This window comes from Pithys albifrons, chromosome 2 (genome assembly GCF_047495875.1).
Source record: "Pithys albifrons albifrons isolate INPA30051 chromosome 2, PitAlb_v1, whole genome shotgun sequence".
Lineage (NCBI taxonomy): Eukaryota > Metazoa > Chordata > Aves > Passeriformes > Thamnophilidae > Pithys > Pithys albifrons.
The window spans coordinates 93,729,417-93,755,300 of NC_092459.1; the positions used below are offsets into that span (position 1 = coordinate 93,729,417).

At 38.7% G+C, this 25,884-nt stretch overlaps 1 protein-coding gene across 4 annotated transcripts in view; it reads left to right on the forward strand.

Annotated features, from left to right (window-relative positions):
- HHAT (hedgehog acyltransferase) overlaps positions 1 to 25,884 on the forward strand; it is a 161,917-nt gene that overhangs the window by 20,440 nt on the left and 115,593 nt on the right. For 3 of the 4 annotated variants that reach the window (XM_071548047.1, XM_071548046.1, XM_071548045.1), the window contains 2 exons: positions 3,774 to 3,924; positions 19,674 to 19,709. In XM_071548047.1, coding sequence (XP_071404148.1) covers positions 3,774 to 3,924; positions 19,674 to 19,709 — 187 coding nt within the window. The remainder of the gene's footprint in view (positions 1 to 3,773; positions 3,925 to 19,673; positions 19,710 to 25,884) is intronic. The other variant, XM_071548044.1, reaches the window with a different exon arrangement.

A 25,884-nucleotide genomic window follows, 5' to 3' on the forward strand; every position in this document is an offset into this window, starting at 1 on the left:
CTCCAAAATGCAGCCCCATACTAGCTACTGTGAAGAAAATTAACTCTATCCCAGTAAAAAACAGTGCAATGTGGTAACTGCTGATTTATTTAGAGAGCTCTCTCCTGCCAGTAGTTACTGTTGAACATAATGCTTACAGTCGATGTTTTCATAGAAGCATGGAATGGTTTGGTTTGGAAGGGACCTTAAATATCATCTAATTCCACTCCCCTGTCATGGGCAAGGACACCTTCCACTAGACCAGGTTTCCCAAAACCCTTGGGAGTATTCAAGGTAGGTGTCTCTAAGGCATGTGTATGCTTGAAAAACCTTCTGATTTTCTTTAATCTGGGAGACCTGTCTATACCTTGACTGAGAGTCCCTTGATAGCTCTGCTTAGTCTTGTGTAAGTAATTTCACTTTGGGATCTTTATGTCCATTCAACTTTGTCTAAAAATAAGCCCTTAGCCTGCAGGGCTAACACTGTGCTATGTGCTTTCCTGCCACGGCTCCATACGCATCAGGATGTTTCTTCTTGTGGACTACCGGAAGGCTGGAATATCTTGAACTTGGTGACACAGCCCCAAATTCTGAGCTGTTGTAAATGTCTGCTTCCTATCAGACTTGTACCATGTGTCAGTAACCCTTTTGAAATGTGACTGCATATTTGTCTGTTTTGTAGTGGAACCTGTCCTGGTACTTGACAGAAACAAGCATCTACAGTCATTAATGCCGTAGGGTCAATGTAGCTGCAAAAAGGGTAAAGTTGTGATGTTGTGCTCATAACAAAATTGCCTTCTAAGTTACAGCTGATCATGTGTTTTGGTGATGGTTTGTGGACAGAAAATGCCAAGTGTCATTTGTAATACCTGGATCCAAATGTTCTGTTGTTTGCTATTTAACTTCTGTCAGAAAATACCAGGGAGAGTTTTGCAAATGTAAGCTAAAATATTAAATCTTCTGAATATTCTAAATTCTAATTATCCTTGAAACACAGCTGTATGAAACTTAGGAAATGCAGTTGTGCAGTAAATTTAAGGTTAAGGAAAACATTTGCAAGTCTATAAATACATTGTTAAAGCATAGAAAAACTTCAAATGTTTTAAGAATTGCAAGATGATAAATTGAAAATACTAACTTCTATAAAAGTAAATTACTTGAATCTGGGACTTCAAACAGCTGGACTGTTGAAGTATATGGGGTCAAGATTGGGTACTAACTATTTTATCCCTTAACACACTTTTGTTTTTTAAAAAATAATCTTGACTCTGAATCCTTTGAACTAAATTTATTTTAGGGAAAAGAAAATTTTGACAGTACTTTTTTCTTTAGGTTTGTTTTAATATACACTTAGTATAGCTTGTTTCCAGTTTCAGATAATGGTCATGTGTGAGGAGAAGTTCTTAATCTTTATATCAAATCCTAGAGGAAAAATTACATGATATTGTTATTGACTTTGAGAAATTTACCATTGGTGTTAAATTTGTTTTTGATTTCATGTTTTTAAATCAGAGGAAGCAGCGTATTTCTGGCTGCTTTGTGCTAGAATGGGGCAAATGTAAAGCAGCTGGAATGCCTCAGGTATGCAAGAAGGTTTAGAGCCTGTGCCTGTTGCCAGTGCAGCCCAGCTGGTGTGTGGCTGTGAATCTTGCCCTTAGTTTTCCATGTGTGGCCAGAACTCTCAGACTTCTAGGATGAGTTCAAGGAGATCTTAATCTGTGTATTTTGATAGGGACCTTTGCATTGCTGTTACTGTGAGTCTTAGAATTGCCACTCAGGAAATAGCTTGTGCGTGCCAGGTAGTGATCGGTTGTGTGATGTCTGTGTTTAAGGTAGCAGTGCCACTGAGCTGTCTGTAGTTACAACAATGACAACTTGGATGAGTGAAGAAGCCTTTTTTCTAAAACTTGCGTATCTCTATATCTGAGAACTCAGAATCTTTCATCATTGTATTTAAAATCGAATGTATTGACTTTTTGAATCTCAAGAGAGTGGAAGTCTGTTTCTACATACCTTTCCATCAAGCACAGCCAAAGGATTTTCAATGTTACTACTGCACATACAGCTGTGATCTTCATAATCCGTTTGTGTGGGTGCCATGTTCGGCTCTCCAATGAAATTTGTCAGAACAGAAATGAAACACTGAATGAGATGGGAATTAAAGCAGAAAGTTGGCTGTATAGATGATTTAGCAGTAATCTAATGTGGAGCTAACTGGCTAGTATCCAAATTATGCTTCTGATTGTTTGTTTTCCTCCGGGGAAAAATATTACTGAAAACTAGATGCTGTTTCCCTGAAGTGAAATAACATAAGCTTCATGTCTTGGTATTTTGTTCTAACATCAATTTTTATCTTGTAGGGCACAATTGTTTCCTATCCTGCACATGGATCATGATATTAAAACTAAAAATGTTGGACTGTAGTAGCAAAACACTGGCCATGTGTAGGCTAGCAGGAATCTTGCATTTTATGTTATTAGTGCCAGAATTTCACTCTAGATTGTTGTACAGTAGATGAATTTTTAATTTTTACCTTTTGGTTGTCATCCTTAGTATACTCATTAGCCAGTAGAATGCAAAAGGGGTGTTTGACTACCAAAAAAGGAAGTTTATTTAAATGTTTATGGTCTATAGCTGCAATCAGATTGAAAACTTTGTCTCCAAGGAAAGTCTGCTGGAAAGATTTGAAATTAGGCTAAATATCTAAAGTGCTTCAGTCAAGTAAATAAATTAATATGTGAGGGAAAGCAGAACACTGGAATGACAGGAGATGTAACAATTGCATTTTATATTTTTCTACACTGAAGTATAATAATTTTAGTTTCCCTTCCTTGTGGTGAGATTTTTCTTATGTTAGCTGTCAGTCAGATGGAAAAGTTCACCGAAGTTGTTGGGTCTTTTAGCAGTGAACTCACCAGTTTCTCTAAAGGTGTCAGCCTCTGCTATTTACTGGATTTTTACTTATGGTTATTGGTCAATACCATTTTGTTCAGCAGAAAACATTTCCCTTTATGGTTGCATTTAGATGTTGTTACTTGTATGAATAATAAGTCTGAGAATACGTCTGATTTTCATCTCACACCTGTGTAAGATGCTGCATTTGTGCCATACCCTCTGGTTAAGTTGTGAGCAAATGTAATGCCAAAATTTCTTCTTTGGAGATCAGGCAGCTAGAGCACCTTAAGGAGATCTTTGTCCTGTGGGTTTAAAAATTGAGATATGCTTTAAATATTATGCCAGGTGGAGTTCCAGTCTGCAGCATAAGGGACCTGGTAGGGGGTATTTTTTGGGGACTTGAGCAATCTGACAGAACATGGGATGTTTGTGGGGCTGTCAGGATAAGCTGCAATGATAACCATTGTTTATATCTGTTCTGAAGCAACAAGAGTAGAGTGGTTGTTTTGTTTGTTTTTTTGTTTGTTTTTTTTTTCAACAGTAACATTTATTCTCCCTGTGGTAAATGTTCACTGCTTGTATCAATATGTTCTGATTTTAACTCAACATAAGTCAGTATCTATTTTTTGCATAGCAACATCCACAGTCCAAAGATTTTTGAAAGTGGGACTACAGATGCCTTCATATTGGAATGCTGGTATTATTTTGTGTGTGTGCCTGATGTAATAATTGCACATGCTTTTGTCCTGTGGCTGTTGCAAAAGTAGGTGTAGTGTATCCCATCAACCAATGTTACTTGCCTTATTTCTTTGAATAATTGCTGTTTGGAAGTAATCAGTATTAACAGGTTTTAAAAATATTTTAGAACTTGTTTAAGGTATGTTTATTTTTTCTTTTAGGTGGCCTGGCTTTAGCTCAAGTACTGTTTTTTTATGTGAAATACCTGGTTCTGTATGGTGTTCCTGCTCTTCTCCTTCAAATGGATGGGCTCAAACCTCCAGCTCTGCCCTGCTGTGTGAGCCTGATGCACAGTTTCACTAAAATGTGGAGGTTAGTCCTTATTGCTTTTCAGATGGTTTATTACTGGTAAATGGGAGTTAGTGTGTAAGAACATACGTGTGTGTTCATGTTCACATACGTGTTTGCTTTCATGTGCTTGTGCTTTTTCTCTCACCTTCATGATTCATGGTTAGTACTTTTTAAATGAACTTCAATTTGATGGTTCTTTCTTCACACAATGGACAGATAAGGCCAAGCACCTCTTTCAGTGTATTACTGGCATTAGACTCTGCCTACTTAGCTTCAGTAACGTAGCGGTCATTTTTTTCTAATTACCTATTAAATGGCTCATTTTCAGTTTTTGTCTAAACCAAAATCCTTCCAGAGAAGGAAAATAAATGCTTGATTAATCACATGAGGAAAAAGGTGTAGTTAAACACTTCAATTTGGAGAGTCATATGGTAGAGGAAGTATTCAATTTCATATTATGTACTATGAAAATGGTACTTGTTTATTAAGTAGGATGGATTTCTGGATCTCCTTTGCTTTTAAGGACATTTCAGCACAGTATTTTGCCAAAAATGTATGAGTTTTAAATCATATGGTTGCTTTAAATCTGTGTCCACTGAAGTCTTTTCACTGAAAACTGTCTCCCAGGGGGATTCTGCTTAATGTTTAGCTTCTGTGTAACAGTGGATTCACTTGACTTCTCTCCTCTCTTATTTTTCTCTGACTGTCCAATATTCCTCCAGTCTGTGGGATTCTGTGCCCCAGATTTCTAAAAACACTCCTGAAATTTAGATTGTCATCTCTTTAGTGCAGAGACTTCTCATGTTGTGTTAATGCAGAGCCTGTCAGAAGGGTGCTTACTGTGTCTTTGCTTTGCAATATGAATAAAGCTTTTAATTTTAGACATAAAAACAGTGGGCCTGCTGTTATCAATTTTATTGGATGAGATTTTAATTTTGTTTTCAGCTGGAAGCTAGTTGTTACAAGGAAGGTTTATACTTCATAATAGTTGGCAACTGTAGATCTGTAGTATTCAAAGAAATGCAGCAGGCATAGAGTGTGGAAAACAAAAAAACTACTGAAAATTATTTGAGCTACTAACAACTGCCTTGGTTTAAATCTCTTTCAGAGCTTGAACTGAAGACCTACAGAGTTAATATTGAAATCTGTCACTTTTACCAGGCACTCTCCTGAGAGTGGTACCTCCTGGCTTACTGACCCTTGCAAGCTGAGTTGCAAGCAGCAGTAATTTTTCCCTGTTCCCAGTTCTTATTCCAGGGAATCTGTGTATTGCTCTGGAGGTGCCAAATGAAAATGAACTTCTGCACAAATATCAGTGGTGCTGCTGTGCCAGGTAGTTGTAACAGGCCATGAAAAGGTACTATGCACTTTCAAATGTGTGGTGTATCACAGTAAAATCATTGGGTATCCTTTAAAAACTACAACAATTGCAAGAAAATTGAAACAACATCCAAGTGGAAAACTTAATTATTTCTGTAAGGAAGCAAAAAATGCCAAGTCCTGATATTTACTTTTTGCCTAATTATTTAATTCATATCAAATATTCACTGTCAGTGTGTCAAAATAAGTCAGCTGATATATACTTGACTTGATTTCTTGCTCTCCAAGTCCTGTAGACAGTAGAGCTTTCTGTAGGTGCTGGTGTTAGGGGTCGTTCTCAATTATCTAAGAAGTTTTGCGAATGCCCTGAATTATGATGCCCTTGAGCCTTTACAGTTAAACTCTTAAATCACACTACCCAGAGGCTTTGCAGTCTTAATTGCTATATTGGCATGTTGTGTAGGAACAGCCTTTGTTTCTGAACTGTGTAACTGAACAGGACAGGAAGTTGGGAAAATACGTGTTTAGCATACAAGCCAGCAAAAAAGGGGGAAAGTAAATGGCTCATGTTGTGAAGCCTTAGGAACAGTGACACTGTGTTTCCTTAAGATGCTAAGTAGGTTTTTGTAGTTTGTGAATACAGGGACTTCCATGTGAATGTAAGTAAATGTTAATAATGCAGTGCCTTTAAGCTGGTAGAGTGAGATTTTTGTACCAGACTGTTTTTGTAAGAGGGTAGTCTGGTAAAGCTTATTAAAGGCTTCTGAGGGCCAGGTTGGGAAATGGAGTGGGCTGGAATGATCCAGATGGGATGGAGTAGACTGCTGTTACCTGCTGGCCGGCATCAGGAGCACTGCTCAGAAAAAAGTGCTTGTGTATGCTTGGCTCACCTCTTACCCTTGTTACTGGTGTCCACTTGAGAATACTGTCAGGAACAGGGTATTATGCTGGCTAGGCTTTTGAAGACCCAGTTAGTGCTACTGTTATGTCCCAAAGCTTTTAGCAGTGCAGATTTTGAAGGAAAGAAGGTAGCCTGAAAAGAAAGGCAACATGAATGTCACAGTGTAAGGAATGCAAATATGCTACTTAGGGGTCTACCACCTCTCAAAGGTGTCCTTTGAGCATAACAGTTTTTGATCCAATCCATCCAGACCAATGTCACTTATAATCAGTACATGCTGACACAATTCACTGTGTATACAGTAGGTGGAAGATCTTTCAGTCAGGAAGGAGGAAAGATACCAGAGTGCCTAAAGTTTCTCTAGAGCTGAAAAGCAAAGCAGGAATTAAAGAACCAAATCAAGTATTCTGCCTTTCTATTTATGGTACTAAACAATAAATCAAATTGTGTCCATTCAAACCTAAAACAAAACACTTTTAATTAAAAAATTTATCAAACTTAGAGTAGATTCTCCCTAAGTCACATTTAATCAAGACAATCTCTCAAGTAAAAAAAATATCAATCTTGTTTGCTGTCTCAAGACAAATGCAGGTGTTGAATGTGTTACCCTGGTAAAATGAAACCACTGTATCATTAGCTTGCTAAATATGCATCTGCCTATCTAATAAATGCATGATAAATGTATTGCTATTCAAAATCTTTATTGTAGTTGTGAAAAGGAGTCTCTGAGCTCCTGATTTCCAGAGAGGATAACAGTTCAGTGGCACATGAACTTAGTTTTTCATGTCTGCTTTACTGTAAGTCATGAGGAATTAAAATTTATTTTTTGTCACCAAGGTTAAAAGCAAGGTAATGAAGTCTGGGAGAGAACCAGTGTTGCTGGAAACTTACAAGTGCTTTTAAAGAATTAGTGAAGGCTGATGCCTGCCACACAGCTTTTCAGGTGGGGGCGTGAATTGTGTAGTGCAACTGGAAAAAATTGTGCTACTGCAAATTACTTCAATATGGAAAAATATCCTAGTGGAAGAGTAATGGTGTGGAAACTACAGAAACATTAGATAGTACATAACTAAATCCTATATACATCTTGACATTTTGGTAAATTACTTTGGCTCTGTATTGCACAAAGAAACTTGTCACTTTGTAAGTTAGAACAGACCCACTGCTCTTTGGGGGGGGGGGGTGAAAGGTGCTTCCATTTTTGTTTCTATACTGTGTTACCGAGTGTGAGGAGTGCTCTTCTGCAGAGATGTTAGACATACTGATTGGATGTGTTTTGACATGCTGTGGGAACAGCATGGCATAAGAAACCAGTTATCTCTGGTTTGAAATGTGCAGAAGCACACCACCTCTTGATGATGCTCAGAGAGCTGAAGTGCCTGTCCTATGCAGACAGGCTGAGAGTTGGGGTTGTTCAGCCTTCAGAAGAGAAGGCTCTGGGGAGACCTTGTAGCACCTTCCAGTACCTAAAAGGGGACTTATAAGAAAGAGGGAGGGAAACTTTTTACATGGGCAAATAGTGATAAAACAAGGGGGAATGGTTTTCAAGTGAAAGATGAGATTAGATAATAGGAAGTGATTCTTTACTCAGAGGGTGGTGAGGCACTGGAACAGGTTGCCCAGAGAAGTTGTGGATGGCTCATTCTCCTGGCAGTGTTCAAGACCAGGTTGGGTGGAGCACTGACCAACCTGTTCGAGTGGAAGGTGCCCCTGCCCATGGCTGGGGAGTTGGAACAAGATGATCCTTAAAGGTCCCTTTTAACCTAAACCATTTCTGTGGTTCTATGACCTCTTTGTCTTTCCACCTTAAAATTTACTCATTCCCAACTATCTGATCCCCACATAATTTGGAGGCAAGTGTGTTGCGGACAAATTGTATGAAAACTTGATGCATGTCTAAAATAGGTTAGTCTCCACAGGGGTAGAGGCTTTTCAGGAAGTAGTATTTGAAAAATAAATTTTACTGTAAGCAGAATTTAATCTAGGATAAAGAAAATGAAGTTGAAAAAATGCTGCAAGAGAAAAATAAAAGCTGCAATCAAAGATCTGTCCCTGTTCAAGCACCATGCTACAAATTCTAGATTACACTTTGTATTTAACACTCTCATTGTTGACCAGACTAGAGTCTGATGTAAATCAAACCCCATTACCTTGCATGCTAACAGGTGCACTAAGAGGGCTGTGTTTTGCATGTGCAGACACACATTCTCACTTCTGTATGAACACATGGTAAATTTATTACATAGTGGGCTATGATTTCTAAGATACTGTCTGTTTTACCTGCCTCATTATTGCTAAAGCATTGTTTGCCTTATATGAAAAGTGGTCTCTGTGCAAGGTCTCACTGAATAATTATGGATTAGAGCTTTGCTGTGGGCTAATCACATTCTTTACTATAACCAAGCCGTGGAAAATGAATCTGCAAATGAAGATGTAAATTTATCTGCATCCGTTTCTTCTGCATCCTGATACTTTGTCTACATTTAGTGTTGTTTCTGAAACATTTCTCTCTGGAAATGGTTCCTTACGTCTATCAAAATAGACTGTAGCAGGGTTTTTTCCCTTCATTTCAGATTCTTTTCTGGGAAAAGACAAGTCTGATACTGGTGTTATGTGTGAATGTGAGCACAAGAGATCACTGTGACCATTTGCAGTAATTTTGGAATAACGAATAGTACACAAAGACAGTCTTTTCTTTCTGAGTTAAACTCTTGATAGTATTCATTTAATTGCCAATTCTTAGTTTATGATGACGACTGGAATAGATTTTTTTAAGCAAGGAAAATGCATTTCCTGACCGGTAGAGAAAAGGTGATCACTTAAGTGCATTTTCACCTGTGCATTTAAATAAAATCAGAAATGGTGTTTCAGTCAGTGTTTGATTTGGGGAGCTTGCCTCCTTAAATGATGCCTGGCACGAGTTAACACAAGCATAATTGCCTGCAACAGTAACAACTGTAGCTGCACTGCAGATAAGTGTAGTCAGGATGACATCCCTGCCTCTGGGCTCAGAATAATGTGTCTTTACATGTTTAGGGGCTTGTACTCTGACAAATAGTGAAAGGCTCTTTCTTTCTGTTTGGATATTGTTGTGTTCTTTTGTTGTCGTGTTTCTGGGTAGGCTGATGGATGGTCTAAAATGAGAGGTAGCAGATTTTCTCCCTAAATTTCTCCTTCCTATGAGTTTAGTTCTCCGATTATATGTTAGTAGTAACAGCAAATTGCTGTTATTGTTGTGCTGTCATTTGGAGGTAATTGCAGGGCAAAAAGGAAGGATGCTAAATGATAGGTCAAATCCTTTACATGGCAGGTATCTTCAGGAGTCAGTGAAACTACAAATCCTTGAAAAATTTGCATGAGGGAAGGAGAGGCAGGCAGTGAAAAGAGGGTGCACATCTCCATGGTAGTTGGAAGAAGGTTTTCAGTATGAATTACCCAAAGCCTGATAGAAATTTGAATGGCATGTCCAGATCTGTGGCTCAGACCTGCTGCCCACCTTGCTGTGAAAAGGGTTACAGCAATAGCTGCTTTCCAAAGCTGTGGGAAGACCTTCTGCGGGGTTCTGTGCCTGGGGAGAGGATGCTGTCAAGGAGCTTCGAGCCAGGGATACCATACTAAGCCTACTTGTACCATGAACAGAGAATCTTATTTTCAGTGCTATAAATGGCCGAGCAGTCAGCTTCAAGAGGATCAGGTGTTTTCAGGTGATTTGTACTTATAGTTCTAGACAGCTATGTTTATGAAAGCACTCTATGCCTGTGATGGGAAATACGCAGGAGCTGGAACTGAGACAGGAAAAGGAAGAACATGCTCATCCATGTTTCCCTTTCCTCTGGAGTTCAGGTGTCTCTTCTAGTATATTTCCACCCTTTGATATCTAAGAAAAAAATTGTTCGGTGTGTTGTAGACAGCGTATCAAGTCAAATAAAAATGTCTTTTAATTATCTAACTTCTCACTGGTTTTAATATTAAAAAAGTTAATGCTGCAGCATTTCTATTTCAAAATTAAAAGGCATCTTTTCCCCACTCTGTATGATGATACCTTAAATATGAAAAAGGATTATTTAAGAGGATAGTTGGTCTAAATAGTGTTGAAATGGCCTAGTGCTTATGAGTAAGGGAAAATTGTATTGAAAATTAAGGCTAGACTAAATCAATATTGGCAAAGTGTGCAGAAGCCCATGCTTGAAGATTTTAACGCTGTGAAGTCTTAAGATCTGGTTTGTGTGTGTTCTGTCTGTACAAGGACAGTGAATCCCATATCCAATGTAGTACAGAAATAACTTGTAAGAGCAGTTTCATCATGGAAAGCTTGTGTGTGCGTAGAGTGCTGGATGACATGCTTTAAAATGCTTAATGAGTATTAGTTTTCATTTTTTTGAAGCTTTTTATGTGGTCTTTGAGGATGCTGGGTGTGAGTCTTGAAAAGGAAAGGGCTCCTTTTCCTTCTCTTGGTATGTAAACTACGGTTGAATGTAAGACAGGACTTGCCACCTACAACCCCTTGGTAGCCCTAAGCAGTATGAGTTGGTGTTAAATACACAACTGTTGTGCAAAGTGACAGCTCAGGTTAGGGTGGACTTTTGAAGAGGAGAGCCCTCCTTAGAAAGGCTGTGAAGTTAGAAATGTTACACCTGCTTGCCACTATCAGAATACTTCAGCTTGCCTGATTGTTGAGCATTTTATTGCAGAATTACTGCACCTTTTTGGTAGTGGAATAACTTGTTTCTAAAGTTGAAAATGAACATTCTCCCTGATTTACTGTTTTTTTCCGTTAAGTGTTGTGATGCTTAAACTGAGTATTGATCTGTGACACATTATTTTTAGCTAACATGTCACTTGAATATGTGAAAGACTTCAGTTCTGGATTGGTTAGTCATTCTCTCACTGATGGAGACAAAAGATTTAACTGCTTTTTTGACATCAGCTAAATTAGTGCATGCTACAGTTATCTCCTGTACAGCTCAATTTGCTGGTTATATTAAAGCTTTAAAAGACTCCTTAAATCCCTTCAGTAGAGAAAAAAATGTATGTTTCTTTGGAGTGTAAAAGGAGGTGCAATAATGAAGTGCCTTAATCCTTCTTGGATCTGAATTACATAATAATTGGTAGTATTTTTTTGTGTGTGTAACAGCTGCATTGTTACTGTAATTTGAAATTGCTGGGCTTTTTTAACAGTCAAGCTAAGCCCACCTACTGCTAATCACCCATGAAGCCCATTCTTCACTGTATTTGACATGACCTCTGCATAGATCCAAATTATTGCTGCTGTTCACATTTAGCAAACAGCACTCTGCTGGCTCACAACTACTGTAAAAAATGAGTAATAGCTGTTAATAAACCTGTTTGTTCTGTTGGCAATAAGGAGAGGGATCTCATAGTAACTGGATAATCACGCTGCAGTGCGTGAGTCTTATGTGAGAAAGACTGAGGGAGAACTTACCCTATGGGAGTTTGCCACTAATGGGCATTAAGTTTCATCCACTCTTCATGAGCTTTTGAAGAATCGGGGAAGGTATAAAATTAAAGTAATATTTCTTCTGAAGGGTTGTAGGAGGGATTATCAGAATACAAATGAGACTTGCTCTTTTTAGGAGAGTGTCTGCTGAACTGTATCACCAAGACCCAATGTGATTGGATATGTGAGAAACAGAATTAATGTGTTATTTTAAAGCTTCTGAAATAGACAGACCTGTGACTAATCTTACATTAACACTGGCAATAACTGATGCCCATTGAAAGTTCTGCTTCTCCTTCTGGCCAGGAGATTACAGGGGTGAGGGGGAGTCACTGCACAGAATCATTAAAACTTTCCTCAGGCTTTCTGATACAATACAAGTTCTGTGTTTGAATAGAAATAAAAAAAACGAAACATATTAGGCCATGGATCCAATTTGTAGGCTGGAGGCCACTGTGAAGTGTGTTTATCTGGTCCTCAAAAGAACTTTCTCCTTGCAGCTGTCTTATTGTAGGTTATTTTTACTATGCACATCTCCAGCCTGAGGTCCCAGCTAATAACTGAGACTGTGCAGGGGGAGCTTTGAGACTTACTGATATTTTCTGCTTGGAGGTAAATGTGTGTCTAACAAAATGTATTCCAAAGTTGGACTGTATCTTGCATTTATACAGGCTGTCCAGAGTCAGTCAAGGTGTATTTGCTTCCATTGAAATCAGTAAAGGTTTTGTTGCTGATTTTGATGGGGTCAGAATTTCATTGTAGATTTCCACTATTGTTACGGCTTCAGGAAACCATAGCTTCTCCCTATGATGTTATGCAGTAAATACTTTCCAAGTAAAATGTTTAGGGTTTTACCTTGGTAATCACATAGCTACAGAGTACCCTTTTTGCCGAGTGAGATGTCTGTTTCTGCGTTGGCCATATTGGTGCTGCAGAGCATTACAGCGCCAAGCAGGAGCTCTGTATGGAGGCATCCAGCACAGGCTGAAGGCAGCAGCAGCTTTGGTTGCTCTAATAATGGAGGAAACCAAACAGCAACTTGGTGTACTGCTGAACCATTCCAGGACAAACAACACAGATTCAAAGTGTTTTATCTAAACATGAAGTGTTAAAATTCCAGTATGTCCTTAAGCAAGTGTCAAGAATACGATCAAAAGATATCTTCATGTATATACAAGTCCTCCTTATTATGACTGTAACAAGAAATTGTTTGTCAAAGATATGATATGAAAATGTTTGACAGTCTTCATATTTTTTCTTTCAAATAGCTTAGATTGTTTTTTTTTTACTTTTAGATGTGGTTTTGCATTGAAATGAAAGAAAGCTGCCACTAGTTTGGTGCATTGCAGATGGTTAGAATCAAAGCATGCAAACAAAAGACAGTCCACTGAAGCTTGAGATATAGGCTTAGCAAGTTCTTAAGATCTTGATGTTTAAAAGAACATGGAATTCACTTAAGCAGGAATTTTTTTCATTTGTCTGAGCTCGGATTTTTGTTCTGTGTTGCATGGTAAGAATGGAGATGCATAGAAAATAATAGAATTTGTTATTGTTTACATTGAAGGCATGCCAAGAGAACTCCATATATGTATATGTTCCCAACACTACTACCATATCAGTGGGAAGACTAATACCTGTATATGGGTGGAATTCACTAAGTGTATCCCAGTAATTGGAAGGCTGAAGTGAAAAATGAGAGCTCCAAGAACATGCTTGTATGTGGCAAAAGAGCCCACAAAAAATGTTAGTGTGACTTTAAAGACTCAGTGTCCAAAAGTATATTCCCCTGTCTTGGATTATAGATAAATCCAGGCAGATTATTTTATTTTACTGGATTGCATTTTTCATCATGCATTTTTCTACCTTCATTTTAAAAACTAGCCACACTAAGCAATCTGGGCATCTTAAGTGAATATTTTCAGTTTGCTTGCTGTATTTTTTTCTACTATAAAGTCTTCTGTGACAATTTAAGTGTTGTTTTTCTATTTTAAGTTGTGCATCAGCTTTCTAAATAGTGTATCTGAGTATGGTGGAAGTTATGCTATTTAGAGGAAGGATTGTGCTGATTGTCACAGAAGAGAAGCTTTGTTATGAATGTGTAGGCTTCAGGTAAACTTGCAGAAAACTGTCTCAATCAATGCAAGCTATAGACAGAAAAAGTGTATTTTAAAAACATGTCTGGCTTTCCCAGGTGTTTACTTAATAAGGAAGATGACAATGAACCAGCTGGTAGCAGTCTCTACCTGGAAAGTACATCCTTACTCTAGCAGGAAGACACACCCTGTCTGGAGGGATTTGCTTTAGCAAAGTTTTATAGCTCATTGAAACATTAAATAATAGCACTTAGACATCCGTATACAGACTTTACTCCCAGGAAAGCAGATAACAATCTTACTCTTCAGACAAGGCTCTAAAAATTATTTCAGATTTACATTGCACACCTGTGGTTATTTGTAATTTGGAAGCATTCATCTTTGAGGGATGGCCTGCTGGGGAGGTTGCCAGAGGCAGCTTGGAAAAAAACACAAGCAGATATAGGGGAATCCAGAAAAGTAGTTTAGAACTGCTAAATGGTGGGGCATCTGTCAGGAGAATTCTTGTGTTTCGTCCTTTGGGCACCTTTGCTGTAAATAAAGCGACTTGAGTGCTGTGTCAGTGAAAGTGGTTGTCATTCAATGACTGTTATGGGTTTAGCCAAGTAGGCCAAAAATTTATGCTTTAAAGTTCAGACTAGGCCTGGAATTGTCAGCTGACTTGCACTGGGCTGGACTAGCTAACAGCTGATTTCTTCTAGCCAGTAATGTTGTATTCCATACCATGTTACAACATCACCTCAGAAGAGGTAAGAGCCAGTGTGTGCGTGTGGCTTGGTCAGTTCCACCATGGCTGGAGTACAGAGAAGATGTGCTGCAGTTGTTCTCTTCTGTTTAGGCCCTGCCCCTGCTGCTGCTACATCGTATTGTTTGAGTTCAGGGAAGTAGAAATATTTTGTTGTTATACCTTCTTTTTCTTGCAGGGTGTCTTTTAGAGTACTTACAGATCTAGAGTAATACACTTTGTATTAATTGGGGAGTGGGAGGTTATTTCTTGTTATATATATATTTATAAAACTTGTGTAAGTGTGTGTTATATTGTAGTTTTCTCTTAATTTTCTCTTTTCTGTAGAAATACATACAGTTATTTTCAGCATAAAACTAGTTTGGAGGTTTTTTTTTTCCTTTCCCTCTTCTTTCCTTTTCACTCTGTCTTGGACAGTTGGCATTTTGCCAGCTCAACCCAAGACAATGACCATTCAGTCTCCAGTGCAAAATGTTCTGTTATGGGAGAGACTCTTGGTCAGCAGCTCACTGGCTAAATCCACATTTATTTGCAAAGACAGGTAATGGAAGGGCTTGTCTTGCAAACACTGTTCTACAATTAAAATAGGGCAGGTTACTCTGAGGATGTGGGTATGAGCTACACTTTCTAATGCCAAGTTTTGCCACGTTTTAAAAAGAATGGTAAGGAACCGCTGTTGAAATGTTGCAGCAAGTACAATGCTATTTTTGAGATGATCAATACCCCGAGTACTTAAAATACAGCAAGTAACCCACTTGTTGTATTTCATCATTGCTGTAAATGGCAACTAGGCTAACTGATTTGAAGAGATTTAAATGGAGTTATATTGTTTGCTGCAGGGAAGTGTGGGGTAGTGCTGCTGCTTGAACTCCTCTCCTGCTTATAGGAGTTACACCACTCCTTTCTGCATTCAGAAGTGTTTACTGGCAACATGACTGCTTTTAAGGTGTCTGGGATATTTCTGTCTACAATGCAACACACTCTCTGGGTACACAGTATCACATTTGCCTGTCTCCTTCTATGTTACTAATGTATTATTTTTCTTTTTTTCTTTACATGGCAAACTATCTGCTTAGGTCTACTCTCTTGAAGGTGGGACCCAAAACAAGAACTATGTCACTACCTTTTGAGTGGTGATGTACTGCCTTCTTGCAGGGGGCAATTTTGCTGAAGTGCATGTTTAGTCAAAGCTTACCAGATTCTGCTGCATGTTGTATGCTTTGTTGGGATTTGTTTCCAGGAGTACTGTGCAGTCCAGCAGTCCTGAGGAGGACCTGGCAGAAAACAAAGCTGCCCTGGTTTCTCTTCAGCACATGACTTAAAAATATGGACATACAAAATAAGGATTTGGTGATTCAAATTATTGCAATTAGTGTCATAAAAATTGTTTCTAGTAGTTAGTTTAGATTTAAATTTTTGCTTATGATCCTGACATGTGCTCAGTACTTAGGGTTTTTGTACCATTGTACACCACTGGCAATGAGGTTTCAACAATAAAACCTTCTTGTGAGATGGGGGTCCTTTAGCCATAATACTGGAATTGTGAATTGTAGTCCCCAACACAGCTAGTAAGCAGTTTTTGTCTAGGTAAGTGTGGGGTAATTTCCTTAAACAGAATAGGCTGTCATAACTTCACTGAGTTTAAAAGCTGTGTACTAAAGGTACACACAATTCCTCTGTTCTGGAACAGGGGTTTTTACCTCAGTTAAAGGATGGCACAGCTTTATGAAAAGTGGGACCATAAATAATCCACTGGATGCCATTTGCTTCTAACTTTTTAATTTTCCCCCATCAGCTTTGTGCTGAGTGCAGATTTGAAGGCAGGTTGTTGCATTATGCATTTTGCTTTCAGAGCAGAAGCTGCATGTCTGTGACATAATTTTGAAGATGTACCGTGAGGAAGGAGACGTGTGCTTGCATGCAGAGGTTTCAAAGATTGTATTTTGAAGAAGGTCTTTGTTGGTTTAGTGTGTGTATATTGTTGGTCACCTGTTCATATTTGATGTACTGGGAAAAGACAGATTTGATGGTGATGGATTGTATGTATAACCATTTGTTGAATTGTATCAAACTAGATCTTCCATGCTTGACAAAAGGGTGACAGGTGTGTACAGAACTGCAATTCAAAACTGCCTTTCAGAGGAAGAGAATTAGGGATGTTTTTGTAAGGACAACAGCTATCAAATTTTCTGCAGTGTGTAATATTATTATGAAATTGAGGTTAAATATATCTCCCTTTTATTGTTCCACTGACTGGTCAGGATTTTGCTCTGTTCAAAGACCATTACTATTTTGATAAACTAGATTTTACTTTTTCAAAAATCTGGAATATTATATTGCTCCTGACATTTGAACAGAATAGAGAATATAACTGGTAAATCAGTTTTTACTTTTTTGCTGTGGATATCCTTTATCTTGTTATAGATTTAATGAGAACATTTATTTTGAAAAATGGTGCTTGTTACAGAATTTTTGAAAGCATCTGCAAAACTTTTATGTAACTGAGGCACCATAAATTGCAAGAACTGCCAGATAAATCCTGTATTATGCAGAGAACTTCAGGATTTAACAAGCTATGTGAAGTTCATTATAAACTATGTTGTAATATCAAGTAAATATGGTTGTATTTTATAGACACTAGATAGCCATGTCAGTGTGCATATGGCAGGTGTAATTCTGTGCTAATTGTGGGGGACGCTGTCATGCCTCATAGGTGGAGTCCTCTGATGTTGAAGAGATCACTGTGAAATTTTTAATGCAAATACAATGTGATTATTTGTTCTCCTTTTTTTTTCATTTAATGAAGTTGCTTATTTAACCCCCAGGTTGCAGTCTTAACATTGTTCTACAAGCCTTCTTTCTTTACTCCTTTTTAACTTTTCTGTCTGAGAATAGATGCATTTAACAGATCTGTTTCCACTGCTACTTCACTGTATTTTCACTTTAGACTTAACTGCAGTATGTATTTAAATATGAACGAGCAGAACAGTGGAAAGTACTTGGCGGAGTGTTTTGTCAAAACCAGCCTCCCATAATCCTATCTTTTCATTATTTTTGCCCTGCACGGTGTTTGTTCATTAACCTAGACCTATGGACACAATATCTATAGCCTTAAGTAATGCACCATTTCTTACATTTACAATTTGCAACTGTTCAGCCTTGTTGCTTTTGAAACTAATCAATGATAATGTCTTGAGGGGCTTTTTCAAGATCTAGGTGCACACTCAGATGGTGCTATATATTCTCAAAATTCTGCTGATGATAATGCAGTTACTTCTTAAACAGGGCAGTCCCGTGGTGTGAAGGAGAGCACTCTGGACTCAGAATCCCAAGGTCCTGAGTTGGAGTCTCAGTAGGGACCGTTCCCTGGCAGTTCAATGCCTCCCTGCCATCCCATCCCGTCACATCTCGGATGCTCAGCAGGGTCAGCCCCGGTTAGTACTGGGTGCTGTGACAGTCCCGAGGACTTCCCTGTCACTGTCCAAGCTCGCTCAGCCGTGGCAAATGGACCTTAGGACTGTGGGGCCAGTTCTGTGCATGCTGTGCCTCACCTAAAAAATCCACTGTGCAGGCTGGAAGGGCACACCCACATGGGGAGAGCCCTGCCCAAATCTTTGTTCGTGAAGTTTGGCCATACACATACACTTCTTAAACAACTGCTTACACTGTTTAGAATTCAGGATCATGTTGAAATGTATCAGTACAAAATCAGCTGAGGAATAATGGGTCCTTTCTATGTATGCTGAGTTATACCTAGTGAGGCTCTGATAATTTTTCCTTTGCATTTATTCTAATAAATTAGTTTTATGCATGTTCATTTGAAATATTTATTAAAATATTTCCAGAAAATACCCAATAGCTAAAGTCCAGGTGAAGAAAAACCCATAAAAGTTTTTTAATAGCAAGTGCATTATGTTTTGGAAAGAGTGAAAAATGAGAGAAGAGATGGCATGTTATGGCATCTGCACAGTCTTGTTTGCTGTTCCTGTCTGAACCCTCTTGGCCTCAGCTTTGTCCACCCCAGCCTGCTTCAGCTCTGATCATCTCAAGTTAACAGGACCTTTCAGTTTCCATGCTTGTGGGTAAGCCAAGTCTTTTGGCTTTTGGTTCATGTCAAAAGCAGTGGTATTTTTATGCTCCACATCCCTGTCCACGAGAGGCTTAGCTCTTCTGTCCCTTCAGAGACTGTACCAGCTTGGTCACTGCTGTCAGAGAATTGCATGAAGAATTTGCAATGATGAGCCTGGCTGAAGATGTGCAAGGTGGCTGTTTAGCATACAGCTCTCTTCTGAAACTGTACAAGTTTCTTCTCCCCATCCCAGCACAAACATACTGAATTCTTGGTCCTAGGAAGAAAAAAGATTTCTGAGCTATAAAAACAGACTATGGGCAGCTCTGATACAGAAGACTTGTCTGTACAACATGGAATATTTTAGTGAAGAGAGGAAGCCATATTATAGTACGTGTCCAGTCAGGAGGAAGATAACTGGATGCATTTCATGCAGTTTAATTGATCAGTAATAAAATGGGGAATGATTTCAGGAAAGGAATGTGAAAAATACACGTTTAATGATGACCAGGTACATCTTCCTGACTGTTTTTCTGTTGCAAGGCAGCTTTTAAGTGAGAAATTCACTCCTCTCCACCTGGTTAAAGGAGTAGAATTTCTCAGCTCATCATCTATCTGCTGGTATTAGGACACCATTAACTTTTTGATGACTTCTCTTCCTCTTTGTGTGAGAAACCAGCATACTGCAAGAAATAGTGTTAAAATAAGAGCTGTGTTGTACTCAAAATGGCCAATTATGTTTTTTGGAACAGAATGCTGCTTAGGATATGCCAAAATATTTTCTGTGTACCTGAAATGTACGTCCATTTCAGACCAAGTCCAGCACTGGAAATAAGACATTTTCATTTTCCAATTATGCCATTATGCACACATTTAATCTGGGATTATACTGATAGACACATAAAACTGGCACATACTGAAGATATTAGGTAAATGTCTCAAATCAACAGACACTTGCCTGCAGCATCAAGGATTTGCTAGTACATTGTTTGTGAGCTTGCTTCTCCTGAGTGGTCTGTGCAATGGAGAAAATGGAAAAGGCAAAGAAACACTGGCAGTTGTTAATGTGTGTTGTTAGTGCTGAAGATTTCAGACATGGTTCTTGTAATTTAATGTGGTCTAACTTTTTCTTACTGTCAGAAGTCCTCAAAGTTAATTTCCTCACCTCATCTCTTTTCTTACAGAAGTTTTGATGTTGGGCTACATCGCTTTCTGGTCAGGTAAGCTAATACTTATTTGAATTTCAATTCCATATTGTTGTGGTTTAACCTCAGCTGGCAGCCAAGCACCATGCAGCCACATGCTCACTCCCTCTGCAGAGGGGTGGGAAGAGAATTAGAAGGATAAAACTGAGAGAAGTTATGAGTTGAGCTAAAGACTGTTTAATAGGTAATGTAAAAGCCGCACATGCAAGCAAATCAACACAAGGAATTCATTCATTGCTTCCCATGGGCAGGCGGGTGTTCAGCTGTCTCCAGGAAAGAAGGGCTCTATTATGTGTAAGAGTGACTTGGGAAGACAAATGTCATGACTCTGAACATCCCTCCACCACTTTCTTCTTCCCTTAGCTTTATACACCAAGCATGACACTGTATGGTATGGGATTTCCCTTCAGCTGTGTCCCTTCCCAACTCCTTGTGCACTCCCAGTCCTCTTGTTGGTGGGGTGGTGTGAGGAGCAAAAAAGGCCTTGACTGTGTCTAAGTGCTGCTCCACAGTAAACATCCCTGTATTTTCATCAACACTGTTTTCATCTCACATCCAAAACACAGCCCCTTAATAGCTACCACGAAAAAAGGTTAACTCCATCATGGCAAAAACCGGCAAACATATTAAAAAGCATTTCTGTTATGTGTAGAAATGACCACGTGAATTCAATCCATTTTATGCTTTCTATAGCAAGATTGTCTTTTGTCTTCTGTTTAAATACTAGTATTGAGAAATTAACTATTTGTATTGGATATGTACCTGTTGTCACTCTCTAAGGAGCCTCTTCAGGTGTCCTTCAGGAAAACCTTGACTCAGGAAATTTCAGTGACAGTGTTCTGCTTATTCCTGAGAAAATCTCACTTTTTTGTGTACTGAAGAAAAGCTTTTAAAAATATTTTTCACTGGTCACTCAAGTACTCTTATACCTTCTAATAAGGGCTTGAATTTTATAGAAAATTGTGAATGTGGAGGGAAGTTTCATATTCTCAATAGAAAACTGAATTGATTCAATGCATAGGGTGGACAATATTCTGAAGATGAATGGGGAAAGTGGAATAATAGTTTGCTGACATTTAGAGGAATGAAGTGATTAAAGCAGGGCATTTCAACAAGAAAGAGGAGGTTTAATACATTGGTATGGTACACTGAGGAACTGGTTTTGGTGTTTGGAATTTTTTTTGTGGGCAAAGTCACAGGTGTTCACTAAGACTGTGTTTGCCTTCATTTTTAATAAAATACCTGTTACTATCTACTAATCTTTACAAAGAGGTGTAGTTTGTGCCATGGAAGGTGAATTTTGCCATGGTCTTTGGGCACTTAAAGAATTAACTAGACTAAAGTGTTGCCATATTTATCAGTGAAGAACTCTACCTTGGAAGAAGGAACCCGGTATGCACGAGCCAGAGTATGATGCTTGGGTCCCACCATAAGGATCAAATGGTGTTACGCTTGCCTTGATTTGGCCTTGCTACTGAAATCATTATTTTAGACTACTTTGTCATGTTTCCTCGTTAAAGACTGTGTTAAGTCTTTACAATTTAGTCTTTGTAGCCTTAATGCAAGTGGTTTTTGGCACCAATTCAGACTCCCAGAGCTCTAACAGGCTGGTTAGTCCTGATTCCTTTTTGGTCCTCTGATCACTCCCTTGAATCATGTATTTTCTAATGTTTTCAGAACTCTGCTACTTGTTCTTAACTGTAGTTAGTAAAAGAGGCATGCAGCTCTAGACAGAGTCATAAATATGTAAGGAGCGTTTCTCTGCCTTAGGCTCAGCATCACTTGTAAGTGTTCTCTTCACTCTGTCCTCAGCATCTCTAGATTATTAGTACCATTGCTAAATCCAAGAAGAAATGGTAGTTTCTGTCCAAGGGTGCCCATTGGGCAATAATACAAAGGGTATAAAAAATATAAGAGACATGAGATCACATGAAGCCTATGTCACAGGGAAGATCAGATTTGTTTTCAGGTTGCACAGGCAAACCCACTTCTTGATATAATGTTTGAGCAACATGACAACTTTCAATAAACCCCTCTCTTCATTAAAGCTGTAGTGTCAATATTGCTGAATATATTTGTGTGTTTTAAGAATGTTTAGACCACTGAGTATATTCAAGTTCTAGTATCACTTCTACCAAATTAGTTGCATCTATATTTTGACCAGTAGATTTTTTTAAAAAATAATCAGGTAAGAAATTGTCATATTAAGAAATGGTTTAAAAATATGCTGTTGTTGTAAAGGAAATACAGTGAACCAGAAGGTCTCCTGGGAATGCATACAAGTACTTAACCAAGAGCAGAGTCACAGTAAGCATTGATGTGCTAAGTTTGAGTCACTGGTAATGCATCTTGCATAAAATGTTTTAATTTGATTTATACAAAGAGTGTAATAAGATGGTAGTCTCACATAGCATCTTTTTACATCCTGTGGGGATGCAGTATTTGAGTTATAGGCCTGTGTGATCCTGGACTGCAAATAGTCATGGAATTCAAATGAGTTGAATGTCATCTTTGACTAATGTATCATTTTTTCAAAGCCAGCTGTATCCTATGCAGCGTGGTGTTCTGACTTTACCTTTGCTACTTCATTTTAAGTATATTAACTACCTGGGGAAAAATTATCTGCTTTCTGTGTAACTGTACTGGTAAGGAGGAAAAATTTTCCCTTCTGTTGTAGCAGAATGAGTTTTGCTCATTCTAACTAATGTTTTAGTAGATGACTTTGAACTAGGAAACAGAGGACTTGATGTTAATCGCTGCTGTTGGTCTGCCTTATGAATTTTAGAAAATGATTGCCTTTTTTTTACCTATTTGGGCAGTGTCTACCCCTGAGAACTTGCAGATCATCCCCTTCTTTGTTTATAAAATGTCTGTCATAAGTGGTCCTCTTCACAGTTTTGGAATTTGAAATGCTAAAGAGATATCTTTTGTAAATATAATGACACCACCCTGTCATGGAACAGGGAACCCAGTATGACACTTAAAATAAAAAATGTGGGACCAACAAAACTAAAAGTAGTCTCTGCTGAAAGGACAATCTACCAGATTAAGTTTTGATTGAAAGAACTAGGACTGCTCTAGCCTGGCATAAACACTCAGTGACTTCCCCAAGTGAAGCATGATGATAAAGTATTATGGGGAATTACAGCTACACATTGTTCTTCTGTGTTCTTAGCAAAAAATAAAGTAATTTGTGTCCAATTCTGTATCTGTCTTGAATTGTGCTTCTGATACTGTTTTTAAGATAGCTCAGAAAAGCTCAAAACTCCCATATTTTAAATGTTATTGACAGATACATATTACACTCTAATGGTTAATAATGTGTTATTTACTGACTTGGGCTGAACTGGATTCTGGGACTAGGTTTCTAATCACGGTACTTGCATGGTGAAATAAGGTGGCATCATGGGACTACTACTGGTGAAAGCAAAGTGCAGCTGAGTTTATGGGGGTCTGGGTTTTGAACATTTGTTAGCTACACCATCATGTTTGAATCAGGAATCCTGGAAATTCACAGGGGAAAGATTAGGACTTGTGATGAAAACGGGTTTGATATACTTGTGAAAAATATACTACTACAATTGGAAGGTCATTTGGCCACTTTTCACACAATGATATAAGAGAAACTATTTGTTACTACTTCTGTAATCAGCAAAGTTATTAATCACATACTTAAATCACATGAGTGCTGTACAAACATAGTAATATTTTTCCAATGTAACTCCAGGAAAAACAACCTTTTTTCTCCTTAATCTGAGCATTCACAGTATGGGGCAATGGGTGTATTTTCAGAGTTTAAAATACAGAGAAATAGCCTTTGGGCTAGCAGTTTAGAGGGGAAAGAGCAAGAGAGGCTGCCTGTTGCTCTTTGCTCACTGAAACTATTTTATCCAAGCACTTCATCCAGTGCTGAGAACAGGGCATTGGGTGAAATAAAACTGTGAACTTGTGAGAATATTTACTGTCCTAATGCCAAAGAGTGCTTCCTTTAGGGCAGCACTGATGAGGGCAGTGGGGAAGAATGACAGTTCCTGTAGGCAAGATTCTTTTGAAAAATCTCTACGCTTTCAGCACTGCTGTGCCTTTGAAAAAGTGTGAATCATACTCATTTCAGTACAGATCTGGCTTTGAAGAGAGTTGCAGGACCACGCACTCCCAGCATCTCCCAAAGGTGCCCATCTGTTAGCAGTGCTCTCAGCTCACCCCACGGTTTGCAATTACTTTAGCTTATTCAGGTTATTTAAGGTTTAGTTTATTCCCTGATGCAAAGGTTTTCCAAATAGGAAACGTGAGAATCACCCCCTTTTCTAGTTTTCTCAGGTGAAACATGGCATAGTTTACCTTTAGGATCAAAATCTACCATGTTGTCACCTCTCCTGATTTTAATTATGAAAAGGGCACCTCTAAGGTGGAATAGTCCCATGTTGAAAGAGGGATTATGGTTCTAACCTAAGGTATGATTGTGAAAGATATGAAAATACCCGTTCATCATCTGGCTCAACTCCTGTTCAGCTTTATGTGGAATCCCCTGGGACCCCACATCTTTAAAGCCATCTGAAGCCAAAGAAATCTATGCTCCTGCTTAAAAATACCCTCAATCTTTTTATCACTGTTTATGTTGAAAGAAACCAAACAACCCACAAAAAACCCAAATGCAATGAAAAAACCGTCCACAATAACAAACCCTGCCACTCTGAGCTTCCCTTTCTCTTTAATACACACCGGTCTTGGAAAGTCAGCATGTGGTGCAGCAGTTCTCTAACTCCATTGCTGGGTAAGCTTGGTGATTCTGGGCTAGACACAGATTCTGTATGAGGTACGGTGTAATGCATGGCCCTCTCTTGGGAACTAAATACCAGTGCTACTGCTATACAGTCTCTGCTGCTGCTTTGACTGTAGCTGCCCATGAAGTACTATTGATATTCTAATATACTGTAGCTGGGCTAGGCAGCACAGTATTAATGAGATTCCACTGTTCTTGCAACAGCATTGATAAAGGTATTTGGATAGACACCTCTGCCTTGGAAAGTGCTAGCTATAAATTGTTACAGGGATACATTCTTTCTTCTCCAATTTGTCAAGAAGTTTGGCTTTTTGGTTCACTCTGTGTCTTGGGCACCTAGTCATCCACAGGGCATGGACACTAGAATCATGTAATAGTTTTTGTTCTAAGGGGCCATTAAAGATGACCTGGTTGGCCCTGCCCTGGAACGAGCAGGGACATCTTCAGCTAGGTTGGGTTACTCTGGGCCCTGTCCAACCTAACCTTGAGTGTTTCCACGCATGAGGTATCTTACTGTCTCTCTGGGCAACTTGTTCCAGTGTTTCATCACCCTCATTAAAATAAAAGTTATTTCCTTCTATCTGTTTGAATTTATAAATGTAATGTTTAGCTTAAAACCTTTACCCCTTCTCCAATTGCAGCAGGCCTTATTCAGCAGTCTGTCTGTATCTTTCTTGGAAGTCCCCTTTAAGTATGAAAAGGTCACAGTAAGGTCTCCCTGAAGGCCTTGTGTAATTTAGGCTGAACAACCCCAACTCTAAGAACATTGTGTGTCTAAACTGTCTTCTGGAGCCAACCAAACTCTTTCCTCAAGAGCAAAAAGTCGGAGTGTGGTTCTGGGAGTTAATTGCACTGATAGGCTGCTTTTTTCCGATAGGTGGTGTGGATACAAGTACACCAACTTTGTCTTCCTGTGCCCTATGCAATCACCTAGTAGATCCTTAGCTTTTACCCTCGGGATTTCTCTTTTCAGGCTGTGCTTTTAGTCAGCATGCAACCTCAGTTTTTTGCCATGGAAAATGTCCATAGTGTCGACCCTTACTTTACTTCAGACACTTTGAGAAAAAATTGGTGCCCCAAGGAGCAATTTCTGCGCTGTGTGGATTTGGCTGCTCTATTCCCAGTGAGGTTAATCCTAACCAGTATTGCCAAAGCTTTATACTGCTCTACCTGAGAGTCCTGACTGACTGGTTGGAGCAGATACATTTAACTTGCATATCTAGCCTGGGTGTCTATGGGAGACTCACCGAGTAAACAGTACTCTTTTTCTTTAGAATAACCTGCAGTATATCTTTGATGATTTTATATCTCCGTCTCAGTTTTCTCACTTGATTCAGTGCTGAGACTGTATTGATTAAACAGAAATGTATCTGGATGAAGGAAAACAATTTATATCTATCTGTAATC